The sequence below is a fragment of the Pholcus phalangioides genome, unplaced genomic scaffold (assembly GCF_987345545.1).
Source record: "Pholcus phalangioides strain wild (caught in Gottingen) unplaced genomic scaffold, Ppha-v1.0 ptg000003l_1, whole genome shotgun sequence".
Lineage (NCBI taxonomy): Eukaryota > Metazoa > Arthropoda > Arachnida > Araneae > Pholcidae > Pholcus > Pholcus phalangioides.
The window spans coordinates 28399916-28424770 of NW_028301596.1; the positions used below are offsets into that span (position 1 = coordinate 28399916).

A 24855-nucleotide genomic window follows, 5' to 3' on the forward strand; every position below is an offset into this window, starting at 1 on the left:
GGGATCAACATTATTTTTCTGATCCCACAACTTTGGAATTTGATAATTTTGTAATGGTGCTCTTTGTTCCTACCTAAAACTGCTGCCCCTTAAATTTTGTTATCCGGGGCTCCACCACCCCCTTCTAGTTCTGGCCCTGAATTGCAAGATATTTAGAGTTGATGAAAATATATAGAGTTGAAATATATAGAATATAGAGTTGATGAAAACTGACTTGCATATTGAAGATAATTGGAGTGGCTTAAGACAAACATTCCATGAAACTTTGTCAAAGACAAAATTATCCATGAAATAATTATTTCATTTGTATGGTAACTAATCAACTGTTAATTATAATTAGCTGTTGATTAGTTACCATACAACTATATACAATTTAAGAGAAATATTAAAAATCAATATTTTTATATGAGTGAAAATGTATAGAATTCTCAAAGAACACTGAAAAAACGTTATTGGACAGGTTGCGACTTCGGATCTGCCGTAAGAGCTAATGATTAACTTTGAAAGTTATATAAGCCACGTCTTTATTATGGGAAAATTGTGGTAACAAACAAGCTTTACCAGATATTTCCATGTGATGTTACAAGCTTGTATATAATTTCATTATTTTCAATCAAATACTGTGTTGTGATTGTAAAAATGATGATCAAGATTTTCATGTAATGATATTGATTTATATCTTTCAATTAAAATGATCTTTTTACATGAATCCTAAAAATAGAAAGAAATTGGTGAGAACGATAATTCTCCAAGAAATGTGGGAAAACTGATTTCCTGAGGCCATTGTGGCTAACCAACAGTAGGCCTATTCATGTTGTGATGGGAGGATATCCAATCACCATAAATCCAGCTACCTGCTGGAGAGAATGGGAGAAAGCATCGTCTTTCCTGAAGAGGCTCTGCCTATTTTCAAAGGATTTATCTGAATATGCGTAACTGTTAAAGGTGTTAAAATTTGAGTGCCATTTCTAATGAATCTGCAATAGAAATTTGTTAATCCAAAATATTTTATGAATTTGGCAATGCAATTAGGTTCAGGAAAATCTTGAATAGCAGTGATCTTGGATTCGAGGCATGCCATCATCGCTAATTTCGTGACCTAAGAAAGTGACTTTAGGTTGGCCATTTTGAAACCTTAATATTTAGACCATAGTATCTCTAGAACTTTCTCTACATGTTGCATGTGTTGTTGCTCGTTTTGGGAAAAAATTAGAACATCTAAGTAGCATATGGTGAAATTGAAAGAATGCAAAACTTTGTTCTTAAACCTTTGGAAGATTTGTGCGGCACATTTAAGTCCGAAATTTAGACATAAAACTTGAAACTTCCAAAAGAGGTCATGAGGGCTGTTTTAGGAATATCATCTTTAGAAACAGGAATATGGAAATACGTTCGAACAATGTTCAATTTAGTGAAAATCTTTTTGCCATTTGTCAGATCGTGGATATGTGGAACAGGATATCTATCGGGCAAAGTAACCACATTTAGATGGCGATAATCTCTGCATACCCTGTATGAGCCATCTGGTTTCTGAACAGCGTGGATTGGTAATTACCAAGGTGATCTTGACAGCCTACATATCCCATGTTGCATATGATATTCAAACTCTTTTTTTTCACCTCTTTTAGAACCTTTGGTTGAAATCTCCTTGATTTAGAATACAGTGGTGGACCTTTTTTGTTTGTATGTAATGCACAGTGTCGTGTTTGACTGCTTTACGAAAATTTGGTGTGGGATTTATGTGTGTTCTGGAAATTTTTTCAGAATGTCCGCATGTTTAGAACTATTTGAAATCAACTGAATTTCAGATTGTAAAATGTTTTGTATTTTACTAACAACATGCAAATTTTTTTTACAGTCCAGAAGCTTTTCGTTTTTCAAGTCTATTAGTAGACCAAAATTTTTTAAGAAATCAGCTCCAATAATCGGAATTGAGACTGGGGCTATGATGAAACTCCATTTGAAACACCTTCGTAATCGAAGGTCAATGTTTATAACTTTTGACCAAAAATTGGAATTTTAGTGCCATTGACAGCAAACAAATGTCGATCGGAAGGCTTCAGTTTACAGTTCGATGGGGACGGTATGCATGACATGTCACTTCCAGAATCAATAAGAAATGTCAAATGAGTGTGTCTGTTTAAAATATGCAATCTATTTTGTTTCTGCTGTACCGTTTTCAGTGGCATTCTACGGCGCAGCACACCTTATTATGTATTTTTTTTTTTTTTTTTTTGCATTTCAAAAGTCAAGGTTTAGGACATTTATGACTTTTCCCTAAATCGTTCATGGTAATAGCAAATATTTGTTTCCTGTTGCTGATTTTGTTTTAGGGCCATAAAGCCTTTGATTTCAAGACTGAGCGTGTCGTCAGCTATTGGATTGGACTCAGGAATGCCCCAGAAAGGTCTAATTCATAGTTTCCCAAACTTTTTGTTCCATCGTGCCCTTTCTTCAAAATTTTTTATTCTCATTGCCCCCCCCCCCAAACTCAAGCTAACCCATCGCTTCTACTGTCCCTTCAGATCATTCCATCGCCCTCAGGGGACAATATTGACCACTTCGGGAAGCAATGGTCTAGTTGAAGATCATGTGAATGAAGAACTATTTGGAGTTGCTATAGTACACTTCTTTGTCTATATCAGTTTTTCTTGCTTGTTGTGTTGCCTGAATTCTGGAATGTCATAATAGTACTGTAGGTCAATTAATTAATATAATATCAAAATATAATCATATATTTTAACAATCAATTATGTAACTATTGTAATCAGTTACAGAATGGATTGTCATTTCCCATGCTATGTACATGCATCGCATCTATGTACGTGGTTTTTTTTTCCAGAAATAAAACTACCTCTCCTAATAGCAGCCACATTTTCACAGTCACAGTTCCATTAGTGGCCACTGTTGGGAGATTTTACTGCATTTGTAAATTCAACATATTTTTAGCTTTAGCATATGACTCGGGGAGGGGGGGGGACTATTTCCAAAATTGAATACATTTTCTTTTAAATTGCGAAAGTGCTATAATATTGAAACCTTGGATATTTAATGTGTATTGTGGGTGATAATTTAAACACATACATTTTTCAGTTTGTCAACAATGACCTCCTTCTTGTTCAGAGATAATTGCTTGAAAAGACAACATCCAAGGAAAAAGTTTCCTAAATGTTTATTTCAGGTATGTGATTTTTTTCGTTAAGAACAGTGTTTTACTACTTTCATAGAGTTGGATTATAAATGTATTGATTCACAAATTTCTGAAGAACATTTTATATATATGGTGTGGTAAAACCTACTGGGGTGGGAACTCTGCGCCAATTGCGCCGCACTGCGCCAAAACTAATATCTTGCGCCATCCTGCTCCAATAGCGTATTTTCGCATTTTTCTGCACCAAATAGCAAATTTTGCTTCAGTATGCTCGGAATTTCGGAAAGGACGGCAAAAAAAATTTTTGTTCCTGCTAGCCACGAAACGTTTCTTTGTGAGAGAGAAGAGCGTGTTTTATTCCACTATACTTAAACTATCGGCCCCTGATCGGGCTTTCCATCGCGAAACCCCGATATTGTATGTGATCGTGGAACTGAAGATGGTTTGCAATGCCTTTCAGCTTTAAAGTGCAAATTCGAGTGTTTCCGTTTAAAAAAAAAAGTCGTCACTGTAAGTAGCAGAAATTACTGTAGTCGATTTGTCATTGTGTTAAATCCCGATGTTTCGTAAAAAAAAATTTCATTCCGGAAGTTAAAAGCGCATGTCCGCCGAATTATGAATGTTAGTTTAGAAACTTTGCCGAATAACGAGCGTTAAATCGTCAATATCGCCAAATAACGAGCGTTAAATCATCAATATCGCCAAATAACGAGCGTTAAATCGTCAATATCGCCAAATAACGAGCGTTAAATCGTCAATATCGCCGAATAGCAAGCGTTAAATCGTCAATCTCACCAAATAGTGTGTCAGATCGCCAATCTCACTAGATAATGAGTGCTGAAATTCTCTCCCATTTTGCAACAATTTCTTTCCAAGTATAAAAAAATTGAAAACTTATGAATTTTTTTTAGCTCATTTGAAGTGCTGCTGTTCAAGGCAGCAAATAGTGCCCTCAGTAAGCAAAAATCATCTTAAATAGACAGGTGCAAAAAAATTTATGATAGCCGCTCTTTCAAACAAGGTGTCAAAAGCCTAAAACACAAAAAACAAAAATCAAGCTGACGAAAAGATGTTTGATAACAAAAGACAGTGCAGTTTTATTTTGAAAAGGGTTGAGGGTTAACGAAAATATTCTTGTTAATTTCACTGTTCCAATTTATAAATATCTGCTCCGAATCCCATATTTTGCTGCTCCAAATCCTGAATTTTGCTGCTCCAAAACTGCTCCAAATCCTGAATTTTGCTGCTCCAAAACTGCTCCAAATCCTCAATTTTGCTGCTCCAAAGCTGTTCCGAAATGGACTTAGTCACTTCCCACCCCTGAACCTAGGTTTTACAGGTTTTACCAAGTCGAGTTGGTGAAAGCCCGAAATACGCTTGAAAACATACATATCGGGCTTTTACCGAGCACTTTGGTAAAAGCTGACATTTAGTAACTTTCATGAAAATTATTAAAAATATGAATTTTCTAATTTTTATAAATTTGAAAGCTTGTCATTTATTAATCACAATGGTTCTGATGCTAATTAAGATCATAATTAACTAATTAGTCATTCAAATTCGTGAAAATTAGTAAAAATGCAATTTCTATAATTTTCATAAATTTGAAAACTTGTCATTTATTAATCTTTACTATCCCAATGCTGATTGAAATCATAATTAACTAATTAGTCAAATTCATAAAAATTAGAATTGCAAATTTTTATAAATTTGAAAAGATTTTGTGGCTAGACTCAGTGGGGGGGGGGGGGGATTGACAGTAGCAATCTGTAAAACCGTGGTGGCCATGGTTCGATATGCTCGCGTGATATAAATTAGAGCTTGTCTTTGAATCACGTCCATCTTTGACATTTGCCAGGAGCCGAGCAGAGAGGAGAAGACGACCAAATGGGAGCCCCAAGGGTAATCTCTCGATACAGTACAGTTCTGTAGAGTGTAGAGGGTGTTCTTCACATTACAATGGTATCCCCACTCTGCACCCAATAATCGTCTGAAATGATCCAGCTTATTGGTCGTTTTTTTATGTAAGTAATGTGCACTTGTTAAAAAAATTAGCTTGTTGGCGAACCATATTCCTAAAATTTGAGACCCTTTCTGCAAACTTAATTCATTCCTGGTTCATTTTGATAGTGGGACTCTTTTTCCTCTTGTTTTGCCTGAGAAATGATTTGGATTGTTCCACTTGCAAATCATTTTGTTGTAACCATTCGGAAATCTGTGTCAACGCAACATTGGCAGAGACTGTAATTTCAGTGGGTTCCTTAGCAGACACCAAGAGAAGGTAGTCAGCAGCAAAGGCTTATGCTGTGACCCCCAGGGCGCACTGGAGTCAAAGTAATGACTCAAATGCAGTATTCCAAAAAGCGGGTCCACTACTTAAGCCCTGGGGGTAACCTTAAACTTACGTCTTGGATGCTGGTACTGTACTTGTTTTAAGAGTTAAGGTACCCACCGAGAAAATGTCCTTCAAAATTTTTCTTAGCTGAAGAGGAATAGACATCCTTTGAAAATTATCAGCTATTACCTCATGATGCGCACACACAATTGAAAGCTCTCTTAATGTCGAGGGAGATAACGGCTGTGAGTAAACGCTCCTTCCTCCTATTCTCAATCTGTTCCATTAGATGATGGGCATCATCCGTTGAGCGACCCATGTGAAAACCAAATTGAAATGGATGAAGGAGGCCGTCCCGCTCAACATAGTAGGAGAATCTTTGTATAAGAAGTTTTTTGAGCACCTTTACCAAATTTGAGGTCAGCGTAATGGGACAAGTACTTAAATCATGTCGAATTGCGACTGAAAAAAGTGTGTTCCATAAGAACTGAGAGTAAAATATTTTTTTTTGCCCATAACTTCTTTGTGAACCTCATTCTTCTTGATGGCAATTGTTTGTATTGGTGTGAACTACCACTTCTTAAAGTTTTTCCCATCTTTTCTGAATCACCCTGTATTATTCGTAAGATCTCATGTTCCTGAAATAATGGCTATGCAAGAGGGTTGTCCAGATGGTCGTTTTGGATCGGTATTTATGTACACACTTCTGGAAAAGGGCTTGCTAGATGTTGCTCTGCTATATCTTTGGGTGTGGAGCTGGACTGCACTGGAAGTTGCATCTGCGTTCACCTGGGCCGAAATACTGCCTTATAGGGCTGATCCAATGCTTGTAGTGACGACATAAAACGTAATGAAAACTTTACGATTTAATATACGAAAGAAACATAACGAGAAGGATGACACATGTATACGAATCGGTGGTACAAATCCAACTGACATTTTTTCTTTTTTTTACAATCACCAGGAGGGTGCGCCATCTATACAGATAAGAACACACTACAGCACTCCCCCTCCAGTTGAAGACGAAACATTTAAGAGAAGAAAATTTGATTAATAATCATACAAAAAATAAAAAAAAATTGCAATATATATATATATATACCATACATAATTACGAATCATATAGCTAATTTCGAAGGGTCAGTACGAAATCACACTCTTCGGCCAGACCTGGAAATATACTGATTTTTGAACATGTCGCATAAATTATTATTTAACATAAAACATGGCTTAAGGCGATCTATGGATACATTTTTATCATTGCCATTAATGTTCAACATAAAATACTTATCAGTTCTTGAAATAACTTCAAATGGTCCGGTGTATGGTTGTTGTAGAGGTTTGCGTACACAGTCTTGTCGGACGAATACTGATGGAGAAGTTAGCAAGTCTGTCGAGATGAAGGGCTTAGACGAATTGTGATGAGAGGTTGGTACTGGTCTCACACGGGAGAAATGGTCTCTCAGTCTCTGCAAGAAGTCATATCGAGGTAAGATGTCTCGCTCATCCGAGTGCCGGAAGAATTCACCAGGAAGGCGTAGGGCTGTGCCGTATACCAACTCAGCGGTTGATACTTGGAGGTCTTCTGTGATGCTGGAACATAACCCCAACAGGACTGTAGGTAGAACCTCTGTCCAGTGCTCGTTACCTTTGAGGACACACATCAGAGAGGCTTTGAGATCGCTGTGGAATCTCTCAACCTGGCTGTTACACTTTGGATTGTAGGCAGTGGTGTGGGATTTTTCGATGCCGCACAGCCATGCAAGAGAGCAAAATATATCACTCTCAAACCAGGGTTGTCAAATTTGCTCCCCTGGTAGATACCCATTCCCCCCCCCCCCCGGGCTGGGGTTTATTTGGGGAAAATGGGTTTTTTTTAGGGAATATTGTTTGTTTTCAAAGAAAATGTGTTATTTTCAGGTTAAAATTTTAGTTTGAGCTTAGTTTTTGTATTCCAAAAATTGCTGCATAGTGCAGTGTTTAGAATATGTATATTTTGAAATATTTTTTAATGATTTTTTAGGAACAAAAATGTGATAATAAATAATTTCTTGGAATGACAAACACCCTTTTTTATAATTCTTCTACCTTTTTATGTAAGCATTTAGGTATGAGATCCATATATTAAAATATTTTACAAGAAATCGCAAACAGAAAATTGTAACCATGGACCTTAGTTTAAAAAGTATACCTGATGTATGTGATAAGCATACCTACCGAAATACACTGACAAGTATAACATCTCTTTCACTCGTGCAAATTTTTATGGCTACTGTATGGGTTCCAATAAAGTATGTTAGCGGCTTTACGTTGTTTTTCGTGAGAAGGGTGGCTGCTTTACCGTCTCCTGACATCCATCTTGTCCATTTTAAAGGGATTCCGCTTATGGTGTTGTCACGTAAATAAGGTTCTTGGAGTAGTATAATGTCTATTCCCTCCTTGCTGGTGGTTACTGGAAGTAATGAGTAAAGTTTCCCCCGATTTCCTATCGGTCGTAGGTCCTCGGCTGTACCTCCACTACTATTCCAGGACGAAATAACTGGTTTCTAGACTCCCAAAAAGAAGAAAACAACACTTTATTTAATTCGTTATCCAACACCTCCACGAAACCGTCCGGTCACTTCGGTCCAAACTTTTTACACCTACTTCTCTTTTTCGAATGTCTCAACTCGTTCTCGTTTCTCTCTCTCGCGACTCCTGTTTCTCCTCGGCCTTTTTCCAACCTCTTTTCTCCTGAACCTTACTCGTCCCATCATCGAAAAGCACATCCATCATTTTTAAATGATGATGATGCTTCAAGAGCGTAACTCGGTTTCTCACTGCTACTGTGACAGGGCGTCGGCATTACCTTGCGTATCACCCTTTCGGGTCCCCCCCAGGCCAACGCATGACGCTATCCGGTAGGCGAGTGTTGTACCGTGCAGTAGCAGCTACTTTGGCGGCGGCCATACCACCCTTGAATGGCAAATAACGGTTGTTCATCCAAGAGTTTATGGGGTGGTGGTCACCACCGGCACAAGAGAAGGATGACCTTTCCCTGCCCTGATTCCTGGGTACGCCGTTGTTGACGATTGAAGATTTAGCCGGTTGGCTTCTGGTTTTCTCGGTCTTCGACTGCCGGTTCATAGCTCTGTTGATTCCTTTGGCAAATGGACATGAAACCAATCGCCAGTCCGATTGCTTGGACGTTTCCTGCCTAGCCGGGAACCGGTTCGTTGCCGATCTCCTCCTGTTGACAGCATGACCATCGTCGTATCGTTTCGAGTTCATCTCCTTGAGCTGCGAGGCCTTGCCCTCGGATGCGGACGCGTCCCGATTGGTCTTGCACTTGACGAGGGCGAGCGTCTTCTTAACGATGTTCCCGTTGAAGTAGGGGCAGCGCCTCGTACAGACATATGGTATCTTGGATCCTCGATTGACGACTGCCACGTCGACGACTTCTCCGTGTTCTGATATAAACTGCGACACTGACTCGGGTGTCATTCCCTCGGACGGCATGTTGCAGACCGGGATCATTTTAGCGCATCTGGTCTCGCAAGCCAGTACGGGCACAATACAGCGCACTTTAGTGCCTCCTCCGTTGACTTGGAATTTGTTCGAGTTCCTGAGACAGTACCGGACGACCCTCCAGTCCTTGGTCAGGGTCTTGACCTTCCTGAAAGATGAAACCAACCTCAGGCTGATGTAGCCCTCCTTGTTTCTCTGGATTTGTTTCAGCAGAAAGTTGTTCTTCATGATGTTGAAGTTGGTGAAGTAGCTCTCGACTTTGGATATGATCCTCTCTTCAAGTTCTTCGTTAGGTATGCAAAAATCGTTGTTGGCCTTCTGTTTGCCATCGGCAGATGAAGTACACACACCATCCCTACGGCTCGGCTCATTGATCGGGCTTGGAACTGGTACATTTTCCAAGAGTGCGTCGTATACCGTCGGACATATTAACATTTCATTTATCAAGCGACTCGACACTGCGCAAGTAATTGGCACGTATCCGTGTTTGCCGTTGCTGATCTTCATCATACATATTTTCAGAGAGGCTATCTCACTTTCGCCAAATGCGGACTTGATCCTTATTCTCCCCTCGCCTTCACTGTCGTCGATCTCAACCAAATCAGATCTAACGACTGAGATCTGGGTCCCATAATCAACTACGCCTCTTATTGTCTTCTGACCACATACTCACAGTCTGCGGTGTGTCAATGTCCGCACCAACACCAACTGCCAGCACCGTGATATGTGCTGTTAGAACTGTGGTTTCTTCAATCGTGTCCCCCTCTTCTGTCTGGACAGAGTTCACCTGGGCCTGACTCAATGGCTCCTGCTGGCCTCTTGCAGGACAAAACCTTGCTATATGGCCTTCTGTTCCACACGCGTAACAAGTGACTGCAGCTCTCTCTCTGGAATTCGAACCCATCGTCGCCTTAGGTGGGCAGGACTCGCCCTGAAGCCTCTGGTTTCCGTTGGCTTTCCATCTCGGATTTTGATGAACCGGTCTTGGGGTTCTCGTCCTGTCACTAGGAAAGGGTGTCTTCAGAGTCCTCTTCACATCATCGAATCTATCTAGTTTCTCCGATAGCTCACTTGGTGACACCATATCACTCCATTCGTCCAGATAGTGTTCTTTAAAATCTGCTGGGACGCGTTTTTTCATTTGATCGGTGATGATTAAATCTCTTAGTTGCTCAAACGTCGTGACCCCCAAAGCCTCCGTCCATCCATCGAAATAGGTACACAGTTTGTGGTAGAAATCTCTCCAGGTGCCCTCTTGATTCTTGTAGCACGAAGAAAACATCTGTCAGAACTTCTCTGGGGTGAGTTTGAATCTCCGCAATAACAATTCCTTAACTTGATTATAGTCCTGTACTTGCTCTTCCGGCTCGCGGGCAATTAACTGGTTCATCTCGTAGGGTAGAAGTCCCAAGAGCTCAGCTAACCAATCTTCCCGTGCCAGGGCCGCGCGACGAGCTTGCCGCTCGAACAGCACCAGGTACAGACTTATGTCTTCTTCCATTCTGAACTTTTGCATCATGTTCTGGAAATCCCGGCTGGGGGTTCTGCCGCGCCCAGCTTGATTATTCTCCTCTCTTATGGCTCCTGTCTCGATCCTCAGTCTTTCGAGTTCATGTTCCATCTCCTTTTCTCTACGCCGCTCCTCCATCTCCATCTCTTTCTCTCTACGCCTCTCCTCCATCTCCTTCTCTCTACGCCTCTCCTCCATCCCTTCTCTTTCTTTCCTATTGCCTATGATCGTTTTCAGCATCTCTCTGCACGTCGCTTCGTTGTACAGTTCACTTTCCTGTATGGTACTCACTAGTTGCATTAAGTTGAACTCCGGTCGGACTTCTAACCCCAAGTTGGCGGCCATGGTCTCCAGATCCTCCTTGTTCCCCTTTGCCAAATACACCATCTTTATTTATCGTCTCGATACCGCCGTATAACACTTGCGCCTTTTTGCCTGGGCAGGATTGCCCCTCTCAGCACCGGTTGTCGGGTTGACTTCACGAAAAAAAAAACAGCGTGGGTGCTTGACGCTGCTACTATCCTTCTATACGAACCGGGTGGTTCCACCGTCGCTAGGACACTCTTCTTCGAATTCAGCTCGCAATCTTGAGTCGTTGAAGCTACGACCTCATCCTGCCGACTGCGCCAGTAAAGTTTCCCCCGATTTCCTATCGGTCGTAGGTCCTCGGCTGTACCTCCACTACTATTCCAGGACGAAATAACTGGTTTCTAGACTCCCAAAAAGAAGAAAACAACACTTTATTTAATTCGTTATCCAACACCTCCACGAAACCGTCCGGTCACTTCGGTCCAAACTTTTTACACCTACTTCTCTTTTTCGAATGTCTCAACTCGTTCTCGTTTCTCTCTCTCGCGACTCCTGTTTCTCCTCGGCCTTTTTCCAACCTCTTTTCTCCTGAACCTTACTTAATGCCATGGCTGCTTTGGTTTTGTCAGCATTAAATTGCGGAATTTTTAAGTTTGGCAGCAAGTTGTTCGTTTTCACAGCGGAAAAAGTGAAAAAGTTTGAGAGGAATTAGGTTTTGGCGATCGACTTGTAAGGCTGAAATGCATGTAGATGCATTGAGTTGGAATGGTTACAGGTTGGTTGTCGTTCTGGTTCATTTTGTCCTGTTTGTCTGATGAAGGCTGGTTGATAAGTGAAATTTCAATTTGAAATTTCTCTTAATTTCTCGTAGAATTTTGTTTTTCCCGTTGCAATTAAGGCAGAAGATCTGTATGCACTGGATAACCCTGCATATTGTAGTTGTTCCGTCAAGTCCAATCCTGTTGTTTGAGAACTTGTATAATGTTTCCAATAGTTGATCTATTTTTTGATGAGATCTCTTTTGTCAGTTCCCGCTTGTTACCATTTTTTGCATCTCTTGTAAAAATTGCTTTTTGACTTCTTCCGGATTCATCAGTTCAATTCCTCTTGTTATAGAACCACTGGGATGCGATGGTTTCTTGATCTCGGTATGAAGAGTTGTCGTTCAGTTTTTTATGGTGGTGTTGGTACAGATGACTGTTATTTTTATAGTTTAATTTTGGCTTATATCTTGAATTTTCACCCTGAATTGAAGGAATTATAACGTAATATAGATGTCTAAGAATCTTATTGTTGTGGATCCATTTTCTGAGTTCAAGGCAGTTCCTGGCCGAGGCACAATCAACAGCCACACCATTTTTGATGTCTCTGATGCAGTGTATAGTGTGTCTTTGTAAGTGGAGGACAGCATAGTTTGTTCTGCCCCGCTGTACTTTTGCCTCTTTGTTGCGATATATCAATGCTGTATAGGCCCTATCATCCGTGTTTCTATTTATTTCCTCCTGTCAATTCGCCACCCTTTCCTATACTCAACCTTTTGGAAAGAGTTGATTTCATCTACTGTAACACAGGAAGGTGAATCGCTATCAACTTCCTAGATACCAGTATCTTCTTGGTTGGTAGCGTGTTGATCCTCATCTGGTCGTGGTTGGCCAAGATGGATGTTTTGATTAGGGTTCTTTTCCGCCAAGTTGGAATTTGTTCATCTGTTACACGCTTGCTGGTTATAAGTTGTCGTTGAATGTTTCATATACTGTCTATTATTATCCATAAGTCCTCCTGGAGGATGTTTGTCAGTTAGTGGACACTGATGTTGGAGCCTCATTCCTATGTCTTCCTTCAACCTTTGTGGTTTGGGGTTACCGATCTTGTGGCGAACGTAGGGTTCGGCAGTCATAAGTTCTTCTTCTGGGTTTGGTATGTCATTCATATGTCCAATATTCTCATTCTGTTCTTTTCCTTTGTCGTTCCCTTTCCTTCTTCCAGGCTTCTTCCTTTGCGGGAGTTGTGTTAGGGCCCTTTCACACGGAGCGGATGCGGGTCCGGAAGAAGTTTTAACAATTGGAATATACTGCGCCTTTCAGACGAGCCGAAAAATCTCCGCACCTAGGAAATGTTCATGCGGGTCCGGACGTCGTCCGCATGTGTCAAAACCTAAGTGCGGGCTCCGCATCCGCACATAGAAGTTTTGACAATAGGTTTATTCGGAGCTATTCAGACGATGTGGATGCGGAGCGAATTCGTCCGCATCTTTGGCCACTTTTTGAAGGTGATTTTTCACGGAATTTTTTTAATTATTTGCCATAATGATAAAATGACCATCATAAAGCACCATATGATGGTCCCTGCTCATTAATATAATGTACCTACATACGTCTATCCCTTTGTTTCGTTCTGAGATTGAGGTATAGCAACTTTAACTGCCTTTTGTCCATACTTTACAATTTTATACAATAAAACCTGCCAACAACGGCCACTGACGGAACAAAAATGATAAGCCGTTCTGTTCATTACGAATATTTAATTGACTACATACTTTAATAACTTTCAAATTTAATTTAAAAATTTTAATTTTTTTCTTTTTAAATTTTTTAAATTATTTAAAAATATAAATATCTGAAATATTATTTTAAATATTTGTCATTTTTTTAAATTTTTAATCTGTTAATATTTTTAAACTTTAAAAAAAATACTTTTATTAAACAACGTTATCCCCGTACGGTGTTCACTCAGGGCCGGATTAAGTCGTTTGAAGACCCTTGCACTTGAATATTTTTGGTGGTTCCCCCGATACCTACAAGTTTATTTTACTCGATATTTAGTCTATAAACTTGAAAAAATGAAATTTTATATTTCAGAAGTGACTAATCTAAGGATGGGATTTATGAAAGTTATTTTATAAAACTTGAAAAAAAGCAACTAATAAATTTATCGGTTGCATTTGCTCTAATGCAACCGATAAATTTATTAGTTGCTTTTTTTTTAATAATTGTTATAAAACTTTTATAGTGTAATCCGGCCGGGATTATACTATAAAGTTTTATAAAAGAACTTTTATGAAAGTTGAAAAATTCAACCAATAGGCGCATCGGTTGCATTCCAGAAAATGCAACCGGTGCACACACACACACGCACACACATTTTGCATTCAAAAAATTCAACCAATAAGATAATATTGGTTGAATTTTTCACGTTTTATCAAAGAGCTTTTACAAAACTTTTATAGTGTAATCCCGGCCTAAGGCTGGTATTACACTATAAAACTTGAAAAATGTAATCAATAAACACATCTGTTACATTCGAGCGAACTAAACTGATCGGCCTATCGGTTGCATTTTTCAAGTTTTATAAACTAACTTTTATAAAACTTTTATACTGTAATCCTGGCCTAAGACAGAATTGTGATGTGAATATTTCTAAGCACAGACATTTTGAACGTCCCCACCCCTTCCCTTTTTTTCTACTTGCAAATTCTTTGATATCTCCTGAATTTTTTTTTTAGGAACATATTAGTTTCGGATGTTTTTGGATTGGATTTTTCGAACATTGGATGTTTTTGGAATTTTTCTTTCATATTTTTCCGGAAAGACAGATTTGTTTTCAAAATCTTTTGAAAATATTTTAAGACATTTTCTCCCATCGACTACTTGTGAGGATCGGAATGAAGATATCTTTATTCCCATATTCTATGTGGCTCTAGACTAAACCACCAAAGAATACCTCTAGGCTGCATATGGGCACTGAATCAGGGGTGAAGGAGAAAAACAGTTATAAAAATTGCGAAAAAATAGTTTTTATGCACGAATTTCAACCTAAAGATGCGGGCGAAACACCCGCATCTTCAGTGCTCGTGTGAAAGGGTATGCGGACCCGCTTCCGCATCCACTCCGCGTGAAAGGGGCCTTAGGGCCCTTTCACACGGAGCGGACGCGGATGCGGGTCCGGAAGAAGTTTTAACAATTGGAATATACTGCGCCTTTCAGACGAGCCGAAAAATCTCCGCACCTAGGAAATGTTCATGCGGGTCCGGACGTCGTCCGCATGTGTCAAAACCTAAGTGCGGGCTCTGCATCCGCACATAGAAGTTTTGACAATAGGTTTATTCGGAGCTATTCAGACGATGCGGATGCGGAGCGAATTCGTCCGCATCTTTGGCTATTTTTTGAAGGTGATTTTGCACGGAATTTTTTTAATTATTTGCCATAAATACCCTTAGAAACACCATGTGAGGGTCCCTGTTCATCAAATACGATGTACCCACATACGTGTATCCCTTCGTTTCCTTCTGAGATGGAGATATAGCAACTTTAACTGCCTTTTGTCCATATTTCACAATTTTATACAATAAAACCTGCCAACAAGGGCCACTGACGGGACCAAAATTATAAGCCGTTCTGTTCATTACGAATATTTAATTGACTACATACTTTTATAACTTTTAAATTTAATTTAAAAATATTAATTTTTTTATTTTTAAATTTTTAAAATTATTTAAAAAATTATAAATATTTGAAATATTATTTTAAATATTTGTTATTTTTTTAAATATTTGTTATTTTTTTAAGTATTTATTATTTTTTTAAATTTTCAATCTTTTAATTTTTTCAAACTTAAAAAAAAAATACTTTTATTAAACAACGTTATCCACGTACGGTGTTCACTCAGGGCCGGATTAAGACGTTTGAAGACCCTAGCACTTGAATATTTTTGGTGGTTCCCCCCATACCTACAAGTATATTTTACTCTATATTCAGTCTATAAACTTAAAAAATGAAATTTTATATTTCAGAAATGACTAATCTAAGGATGGGATTTCACTATAAAAGGTTTATGAAAGTTATTTTATAAAACTTGAAAAAAGCAACTAATAAATTTATCGGTTGCATTAGAGCAAATGCAACCGATAAATTTATTAGTTGCTTTTTTTTAAATAATTGTTATAAAATTTTTATAGTGTAATCCGGCCGGGATTATACTATAAAGTTTTATAAAAGAACTTTTATGAAAGTTGAAAAATTCAACCAATAGGCGCATCGGTTGCATTCAAGAAAATGCAACCGGTGCACACACACACACACATTTTGTATTCAAAAAATTCAACTAATAAGATAATATTGGTTGAATTTTTCACGTTTTATCAAAGAGCTTTTACAAAACTTTTATAGTGTAATCCCGGCCTAAGGCTGGTATTACACTATAAAACTTGAAAAATGTAACCAATAAACATATCTGTTACATTCGAGCGAACTTAACTGATCGGCCTATCGGTTGCATTTTTCAAGTTTTATAAACTAACTTTTATAAAACTTTTATACTGTAGTCCCGGCCTAAGACAGAATTGTGATGTGAATATTTCTAAGCACAGACATTTTGAACGTCCCCACCCCTCCCCTTTTTTCTACTTGCAAATTCTTTGATATCTCCTGAATTTTTTTTTTAGGAACATATTAGTTTTGATGATTTTGGAATTTTTCTTTCATATTTTTCCGGAAAGACGGATTTTTTTTTTCAAAATGTTTTGAAAATATTTGAAGACATTTTCTCCCATCGACTACTTGTGAGGATCGGAATTAAGACATCTTTATTCCCATATTCTATGTGGCTCTAGACTAAACCACCAAAGAATGCCTCTAGGCTGCCTATGGCCACTGAATCAGGGGTGAAGGAGAAAAATAATTACAAAAATTGCGAAAAAATAGTTTTTATGCACGAATTTCAACCTAAAGATGCGGGCGAAACACCCGCATCTTCAGTGCTCGTGTGAAAGGGTATGCGGACCCGCTTCCGCATCCGCGTCCGCTCCGTGTGAAAGGGGCCTTAGCGTTGAGCTGGTTGCTTTTCTGCTGTTAATATTGCTGAGATAAAATTCAGACTCTTGCATATCAATATTTGGTTGCTGTTTTATATCAGTTTGGATTCCAATTGATTTCTTTTCTTTGCTTTCAAAGTGAACATCAGCCGCCCAGAGTCGTAAAATGTTTAATCTGTTCTCTGCTTTCTTTCTCAGGGCTGCTGCAGGGGTGGGAACTCTGCGCCAAAATTAACATCTTGCGCCATCCTGCTCCAATAGTGTAATTTCGTATTTTTCTGCGCCAAATAGCGAATTTTGCGTCAGTATGCCCGGAATTTTGGGAAGGACGCCAAAAATGTTTTCTTCTTGCTTACCGCGAAACGATTCTTTCCGAGAAGAGCGTGTTTTATTCCACTGTACTTGAACTATCTCCTTATTTAAACTATCGGCCCCTGCATTGGGCTTTCCATCTCGAAATCCCGACATTATCCGTGATCGTGTAACTGAAAATGGTTTGGTTTTTTTTGGTCATTTAGCTTTAAAGCGCAAATGCGAGTTAGTTTCCGTTTTCAAAAAAAAAGTCGCCACTGGAAGCAGCAGAAATTACTGTAGTCGATCGTCATTGCGTCAAATCCCGATGTTTCGTGAAAAAAAAATTTCATTCCGGCAGTAAGAACTCCATGTCCGCCGATTGCTAATTTAGAAACTTTGCTGAATAATAATTGTTAAATCGCCAATGTTGCCGAATAACGAGTATTGAATCGCCAATGTTGCCGAATAACGATTATTGAATCGCCAATGTTGCCGAATAACGAGTATTGAATCGCCAATGTTGCCGCATAACGAGTATTGAATCGCCGATGTTGCCGAATAACGAGTATTGAATCGCCAAGTAACGAGTGTCAGATCGCCAATCTCGCCAAATAATGAGTGCTGAATCGCCAAACATAGTGTTGATTCTTCCGAAATTTTCTCCCATTTTGCAACAATTTCTTTCCGAGTATAAAAAAAATTGAAAACTTATATAGAAAATTCTCAGCACATTTGAAGGGCGGCTGTTCCAGACAGCAAATAGTGCCCTCAGTAAGCAAAAATCATCTTAAATAAACTGGTGCGAAAAATATTATGACAGCTGCTGTTTCAAACAAGGTGTCAAAAACCTGAAACAACAAGTGCAGTTGTTTAATTTTGAAAAGGGGTTGAGGGTTAACGAAAATTTTGTTAATTTCGCTGCTCCAATTTATAAATATCTACTCCGAATCCTATAGTTTGCTGCTCCAAAACTGCTCAGAATCCTCAATTTGCTGCTCCAAAACTGCTCAGAATCCTCAATTTGCTGCTCCAAAACTGCTCCGAATCCTCAATTTGCTGCTCCAAATCCTGAATTTAGCTGCTCCGAAATGGACTTCACTTCCCACCCCTGCTGCTGGGATCCCGAACTTGGAACTCTTACCTTTGCCTGTGGTATGTCTCACTATTTGGATCACTTCTTGTATAAGAGCTTCAATATCCGGGGCAGTTTTTTCTTTTCTGTAAGGGTGAATCTGTTGTTTCCCCGCAGTATTGAGTATAGAAACTCCGTTGTTTTGTTGTTCAGAGTAATTCTTCTGAGTAATTTCCCATAACATATCTGACACTAGCTGGTGTACTTCCGGCTCAATTTGTAGGAGTGGAGCTATTCAGTTCAAAATAGCCTCGCAATGTTTCCATAGTTGGAAAGTCATTACCTCTGTGTCTCGTTGTTTCTTCCACGTTATCCGTTTCTTTTCTTATTTGATTATCAATACAGAGATGATCCTCTGGAGTTTGTACATCGAGGAGGCGATCAGATTCTTTGTCATCGAGTACGTGTAATGGGAACAGTTCTTTGATGAACGAGGTGTTTTACCATCCAGTATATCACCCTCGGAATCCGTGGAGGTGATAGGCATCTCCGAAAATTTGTGTTTTTTAGCCTTCTTCTTCTTCTGTTTCTCTGCCACTTTGTAACATTTCAAATCAAGAGAATCGTTTATTTTCCTGCTACGAAAGTAATATCCAGACTTCAAAGAGAAATTCTGAGGTGACTCATCATCAGTTGAAAACCTTTCGTCAAAATTTTTGCTTTCTGCCATTATCGCTTCAACATAAACTCTATCACAGTGGAGATCAAAATTCACAATACAGTATGATAGGATTATTGAAATGTTGAATGATGTATTAAATTAATCACTTCACACAAAGATGATGAAGAACTTCGGTGAACTGTTAGAGATTTGAATAAAATTTCTTGTAGTCTGGACTAAAGTCAGGTGTCAACAAACTTTGTAATATAAATTACGCTATTTTGGGAGAAGAAGGTACAAAAACGGGACGGTTGGTCGAAAAGTCATCTTGATCGAGACATATGGCCACGTATTAAAAAATTCTAATCGATATAGAACATCTTGATCGTTATGTCGCTATGTTTACTTTATCCACCGGGGGGCCTCCTGGCAAAAATAGCATACTTTGAAAAATCATATAAAAAGTTCAATAAATCCTAGAAACTCAGTTCTTGCGGCGGAGCAATGCAATCAGAACAGACTATTTGGGAAAAATATTGCGCTATTTTTAAAAGCCATTATTAAATAAATTTGTCGCCGTAAAATTACACCATGTTAGACTCTCGTAGGAACCATTACGAGAAAATTTTCAAACGCTTGTAAATATTCAACACCTGAAGATATTACGATGCGGTTTGCAGTAGAGAGAAATTGGCAGGGTAGGAAATTGGGAAATTTCGTAATTATTGTCAAAATAAACATCAAAAGGCTTCAAAAAAAATTTTCTAATAACCCCGTAGACTTAACATGTAGAAAACAAAATTTGTGTCTCCAGAACAAAGTCACTGAATTTAATGCAAATTATCTCGAATCGTTCCTCTGATTATTAACCTTTTTATTCGCAGATTTAATTGGAGACAGCTCACCGGAATATTTCAGGAGACCATCTTTAAAAGTTACACTCGACTAGTGACGTCACCCATGTTGTAGCTCCATTGAATTCCACGGCGCTTCCAGTGACACATTTAATCATCCGTAACTTTTGAACGCGTCGTCAAAAAAACACCCGGTAAGAACTAAAACAAACCGTGCACTTTATTAAATCCAACAACACATTACTCACAATGAAACATACGCTGGAACATTTGGAAAGAGACACAAACACAGGAGACTTTATAAGATGCTCTATACGTTCGAATTTATAGCGAACGATTTAACTACACAGAATGAGATAAGTAATACATAAATATATAAATGGGGAAAAATGTTAAATTTTTTCCAGAGATGTTCAATATGACTTGCTAGTCACACATATAAGGCCAAGCTTATGTATAAATTCTTGTAAAACACATTATAATAGGTCAGATGTAAATATTGTCCACCTTCAGTTTCGTGCATGTAAAAGTAGAATTTCAATAAATTAACTAAATTTAAGCTTGGTGCTTGTAAGTTATACAGTTCTTATGGCTTGTTATACATTTCCCCTCAACAAATGTCAAACAGTAGGTTGATGATCACACATAGCAATGATTACTGACTGAAATCATGGAAACGGAATAACACTCAAAGTGTTTAACTGTCTACATCCCATTTCACTTCTTTATCAAAAGAGCTTTATAAACAACACTTTAGCATCATGGATTGTTCGTGAAATCCGGTTTATTCGCTAAGATCAGAATGTAATAAACTAAAAGACAATTATAATGAGATAAAGCGGAAATGTTCTACAATTTTGTACCTGACAGAGCAAAAAAAAAAAAAAAAAAATTGATAAAAAAAGTATCAATCAAAATTTTTTCCTGTAATTGTGAGCTCTGTTTTAAGACTTATACTATATAGTTACATACAAGATTTGTTATATGGTAGTTTGTTTTTAAAATTATAGTAGATTAACATCTATGATTGTACTGTGTCTTATGTCAATATTTTCTTAATATTTACACTGATAATTTTTTTTCAGCTTCCATTAGAGGAAACAAATATTTTCCATAAATATGACCGCCGTCTGACGGGGTCTAGCATTATAGATGATCCTCTTCAAGAGGTAACCTTTTGTTTTCATTTATTTTGCTTGAGAAAAACTTGACACGAGAAAGTATAATTTTGAACTATTTTTTTAAAAATAAAATTATTTTTAATTTCATCAAAAAAAATTGACATTTAAATTTAAGATCAATAATTATAGATAAATAATTATTTGAATTATAGATCAATATTTATTCCCTTTGCTAAGAGAGGGAATGCTTTTATATAAAATCTTGTTCTTGATTTGGAAGTGGATTTGAGACACTGGTTTGAGCAAAAGAAAATTTCCACTTTTCTATTGGAATACATTGTGAGCATCCATGATCCAATTTCATTGGATTGTTAGATATATATTTACATCCATAGTTTTGGAACTCTATAAACACTTGTTGTATTTTCATGGGTAATCTTCCTTTATAACCATACTACACATTTTTAACTCCAAATTGCCACATTTTGGGCTGTTTTTTTCCTCGTGCCTTGTTTAAAAAAAGAATTCATGGACTCATAAAATATTTAACACTATACAGGAGGCATAAATTCGAAGATTTGCCAAGACAAGAAGGTGCCAAGTGTATGGTTATAACAGAAGAGAACCTTTCAATGAGCACAGAAAAGTTTCCGTACTCAGTGTATGTTCAGAACTTGTTACACCCTTTTAAGTGAAACAAAAAACTCCCCACAAAACACTGAGGCTTTTGCTTGTTATGAAAATTTGTTTTGTTACTCTCCTATCCTGGAGAGGGACTTACTATAGTCAGTAAAGCCACATTTTTTTTTTCTTCCCTAACATAGCAATACTTATCCAGCCGATTGTTCTTTCTTTCAAATCGAGCACAACTAGCATCCCTTGCAGCTACAGTGATCATTTTTGTCACATCATATTTTGCATACTAGGGCTAAACGTATTTGGATCTACAGTTTATAGCCGATTTCAAAACAAACACAGTTTCAGAGGAGGGCAATCACCCCTTTCAAGATCTGAATACTGTGAGAAACATTTGTCTGTCTCATAAAATACGAGATTATCTATAACAAACATATGAAATAAATCATCCTGGACCTCTTTTTAGTGGCCATCCCACGCAGGCTACATTGCTATTGCTTTGAGATAGAGCAGTTATATCAACAGCTATAGGAGCTTCCACATCTAGGAAGGTGACTTTGCCTAGGTCGTTATTTTCTATGCACCTGGATCAAAATTTTTCACCTGTCCCTTTATTAAAAAATATATATAATAGCCTGTGTGCAATCATGTAAAAGAGCAGGGAAGGCTTGAGACAAGATTCTCACCTGTGCAAGACATTTTGGTGACTCTCTGGCATATAAGCCGCAAGTAAAATTATCTGGAGGAAACTCAGATTTGTGTATATGTCATAAGTAATATAGTGAGAGAACATAGGCAGTTTAGTCATTAAAGCTCTTATCCTGGGTTTTATGTTCACTTATTTCCAGGGTTGTTTAGTTTAAACCTTGGTTTTAACCAAGTGGTTTTTTTGGTTTTTTTCAAAAAATCATATAAAAGTTACCTAAATATAATTTTTTTCCTTGAAAATATCATATTGGTTCATTATTAGCCAAAATGTTTCATTTTTACCACATTTTATATCTTTGGGGTACATTCTGATGGTATATCTTTAAATGACATAAGATTTTATAAGTGGTTTTTTTGAAAAAGTCTCATAAAAGTGGCCAGAATATATATATTTTTTTCACATGAAGTATCTTAGTTATTTAAAGTTATATATAAAAGTCAAAATTTCTCATTCTTACAACATTTTCTAACCTTTGGCTACATTCTGATGCTCTATCTTTCACGAATTCATGAATAAGGATTGCATCTATCTTTAGCGAATTCATGAATAAGGATTGCATCTATCTTTAGCGAATTCATGAATAAGGATTGCATCACACATCTAAATGTAGTGGTGTATTATCTCACAGGGTTTCTTTTTCCCTTCACAAAGAAGCAGCTACAGTAGTGATACTATCATGCTAGGGGCAGATGGTCCTATAATCCAATAAAGACACCAGCTGTCCTTAAAGGACAAAGACTAGTGTACTAGTTGTTACATTACCTCACATACATTTTCATTTTCTTTCCCATAAGAAGTAGCACATCTCCTACTGTATATCTCCCAGTCTTAATATTCAATAGTTGTTTTTTTTTATACTTTCACACACACTGTTAAGCCCAGTTAATCAAGGTTCTACTGTATAGTAGTAACAGATTTCTGAAAAATAATCAGCTATATACAGGGTGATTATAATTTAAGTTTTGATTCCAAAACTATACAATAAGTACTGATCAGAATGACTTGAAAATTTGCATGGATACTCCTGAAGCAATGGAAGTTTCTTTCGCAAAAGAAAAAAGTGCAAAATGTGCAAGTAGACGATGCTGTATTTGGCCAGCAGTATAATCTATTTTGTGTAACCACATCATTTCGGCACTTCCACAGCATCAGTGTGTGGATAGAACTTCTATCAAGATGCACATTGCAATACCAGCTGCTGAAGACCCATTTTGACAGGATGCACCTTAACCCTTGCAACTTCTGGCTGTGGGGGTACCTGTGGGGGGTAAACAGTGGTCAGATTAAGTGGTTTAATAAAGCTGAATTGCAAGCACATCCACATTATGACCATGGCTTACTCCGATTCTGTTGTTGAACAAGAATTTTTGTGCTTTCAACCTCATAGCCAGAACACGCGGTGGACAACATATTTAACATTTCTTAAGTAAGTTGTAGTTATTTGTTCAATTACTTCGTTTTTTGTGATGTTTCCATGAATTATGAAATGTTATAATTAAGGTATCATTCTGCCGTGACTGTCTATCGTTTCCATTCTGCGGGCAAATTTCCCACATGTTGGATGATGTCATTAATTTTACATTTTTAAGTATTTTTACCCCTTTATCAAATAAAATTGCATTTTTTCAGGAATATTCATGTCAATTTTCAAGTCATTCTGACAATCTTTCTTTTTTTACAGTGTTTTGAAATCAGAACCTTAGTTATAATCACCCTGTATATCGTAAATCATTGCTAATTAATCTGCATTATTTATGCTTCATTAAATACATTATATTCACCTAGTTTTTATTACTTTTTGCAAAATAGCTTCCTAATTAAGCATACTGAAAGTAACTGGAGAAAAACCTTTATATATTATATGATTAATAATAACATTAAAAGAATTTTCAAACACACAGTAATCCATTGAGTTAAGCAAAAAAATAATTAAATTGCAAAAGTTGGTTTTTGTTAAAATGTAATAAATATTTTGATAATAAATAAATATTGATTAATTAGCATGGGAATAGTGTTAATTACATTAATAAACATTTTATTTTAGTTAATTATTGGAAGTTTGAATGATTTTTCAGATATTTTATTGTTTTTAATGTTAATATTATTTAAAACAAAAAAAAAACTGGTTTAAACCAAAAAAAACGTTTTTTTTACCAACCCTGCTTATTTCGTAAACTTACACATACATATTTATCGTATACTATCTGAGTTGTGTTCCAGCTAGATAAAATGAATAAGAGATTACAATGATTTTTGAAAATTATTCTATCCTATAGTCATAGTTTGAAATTTGCAGAGAAATTTTTCATTTTCATTCTCATTTTTGATTTGGAAGATAGATGGCAACACTTAAACAACAAACGCAACACTTACATGAATTATCTTTTCGTTCTTTTGAAACCAACCACAGCCATGGTCTAGGCCAGTGTTTCTCAACCTTTCTGAACCCAAGGACCAGTAAAATGTTTGAAAGAATTCAATGAATTACTTGCGTCCCTTATGTGACATTTCTGTATTTTTAGTGGTTCTAAATTTTTTTTGTGCATTTGTCCCGTGATTTCCAATGGTGTTCACTAAAATCATCAATAAATGCCATATTTATAACATGATACTTTTTGGTATAAATGCAAATATTTTCACCGAACGTTGTCAAGTTAAACTGTTTTTCCCTCAATTTTTCAGCAATTTTAACTACAATCGGAGATTTTGCTTACTTATGGCAACATTTATAAAGACAATTGGTGACGTCCCATATTTTACAGTAATTGTGTCATTTGAACGTTTTTTTCTGTTAAATTTTTGTTTACTTCGATTTGTAGCTACTTTTTATTTCTCCACCCTTTATCCCTTTTAGCAGCAAATTTGTCGTAAATAGTATTTTTGGGCT

General features: G+C 37.3%; 2 protein-coding genes across 5 annotated transcripts in view; one reads left to right on the forward strand and one right to left on the reverse strand.

Annotated features, from left to right (window-relative positions):
* LOC149088357 (sorting nexin-13-like) overlaps window positions 1-24855 on the forward strand; it is a 360452-nt gene that overhangs the window by 54864 nt on the left and 280733 nt on the right. For 3 of the 4 annotated variants that reach the window (XM_089247374.1, XM_089247371.1, XM_089247377.1), the window contains 2 exons: window positions 3094-3181; window positions 20588-20671. In XM_089247374.1, the coding sequence (XP_089103500.1) occupies window positions 3094-3181; window positions 20588-20671 (172 nt within the window). Of the gene's footprint in view, window positions 1-3093; window positions 3182-19532; window positions 19697-20587; window positions 20672-24855 lie in introns of all 4 variants that reach the window. The other variant, XM_089247378.1, reaches the window with a different exon arrangement.
* LOC149088358 (uncharacterized) lies at window positions 10273-10890 on the reverse strand. Its single transcript, XM_089243105.1, has one exon. The coding sequence runs from the start codon at window positions 10888-10890 to the stop codon at window positions 10279-10281; it is 612 nt and encodes a 203-aa protein (XP_089099231.1). The 3' UTR covers window positions 10273-10278.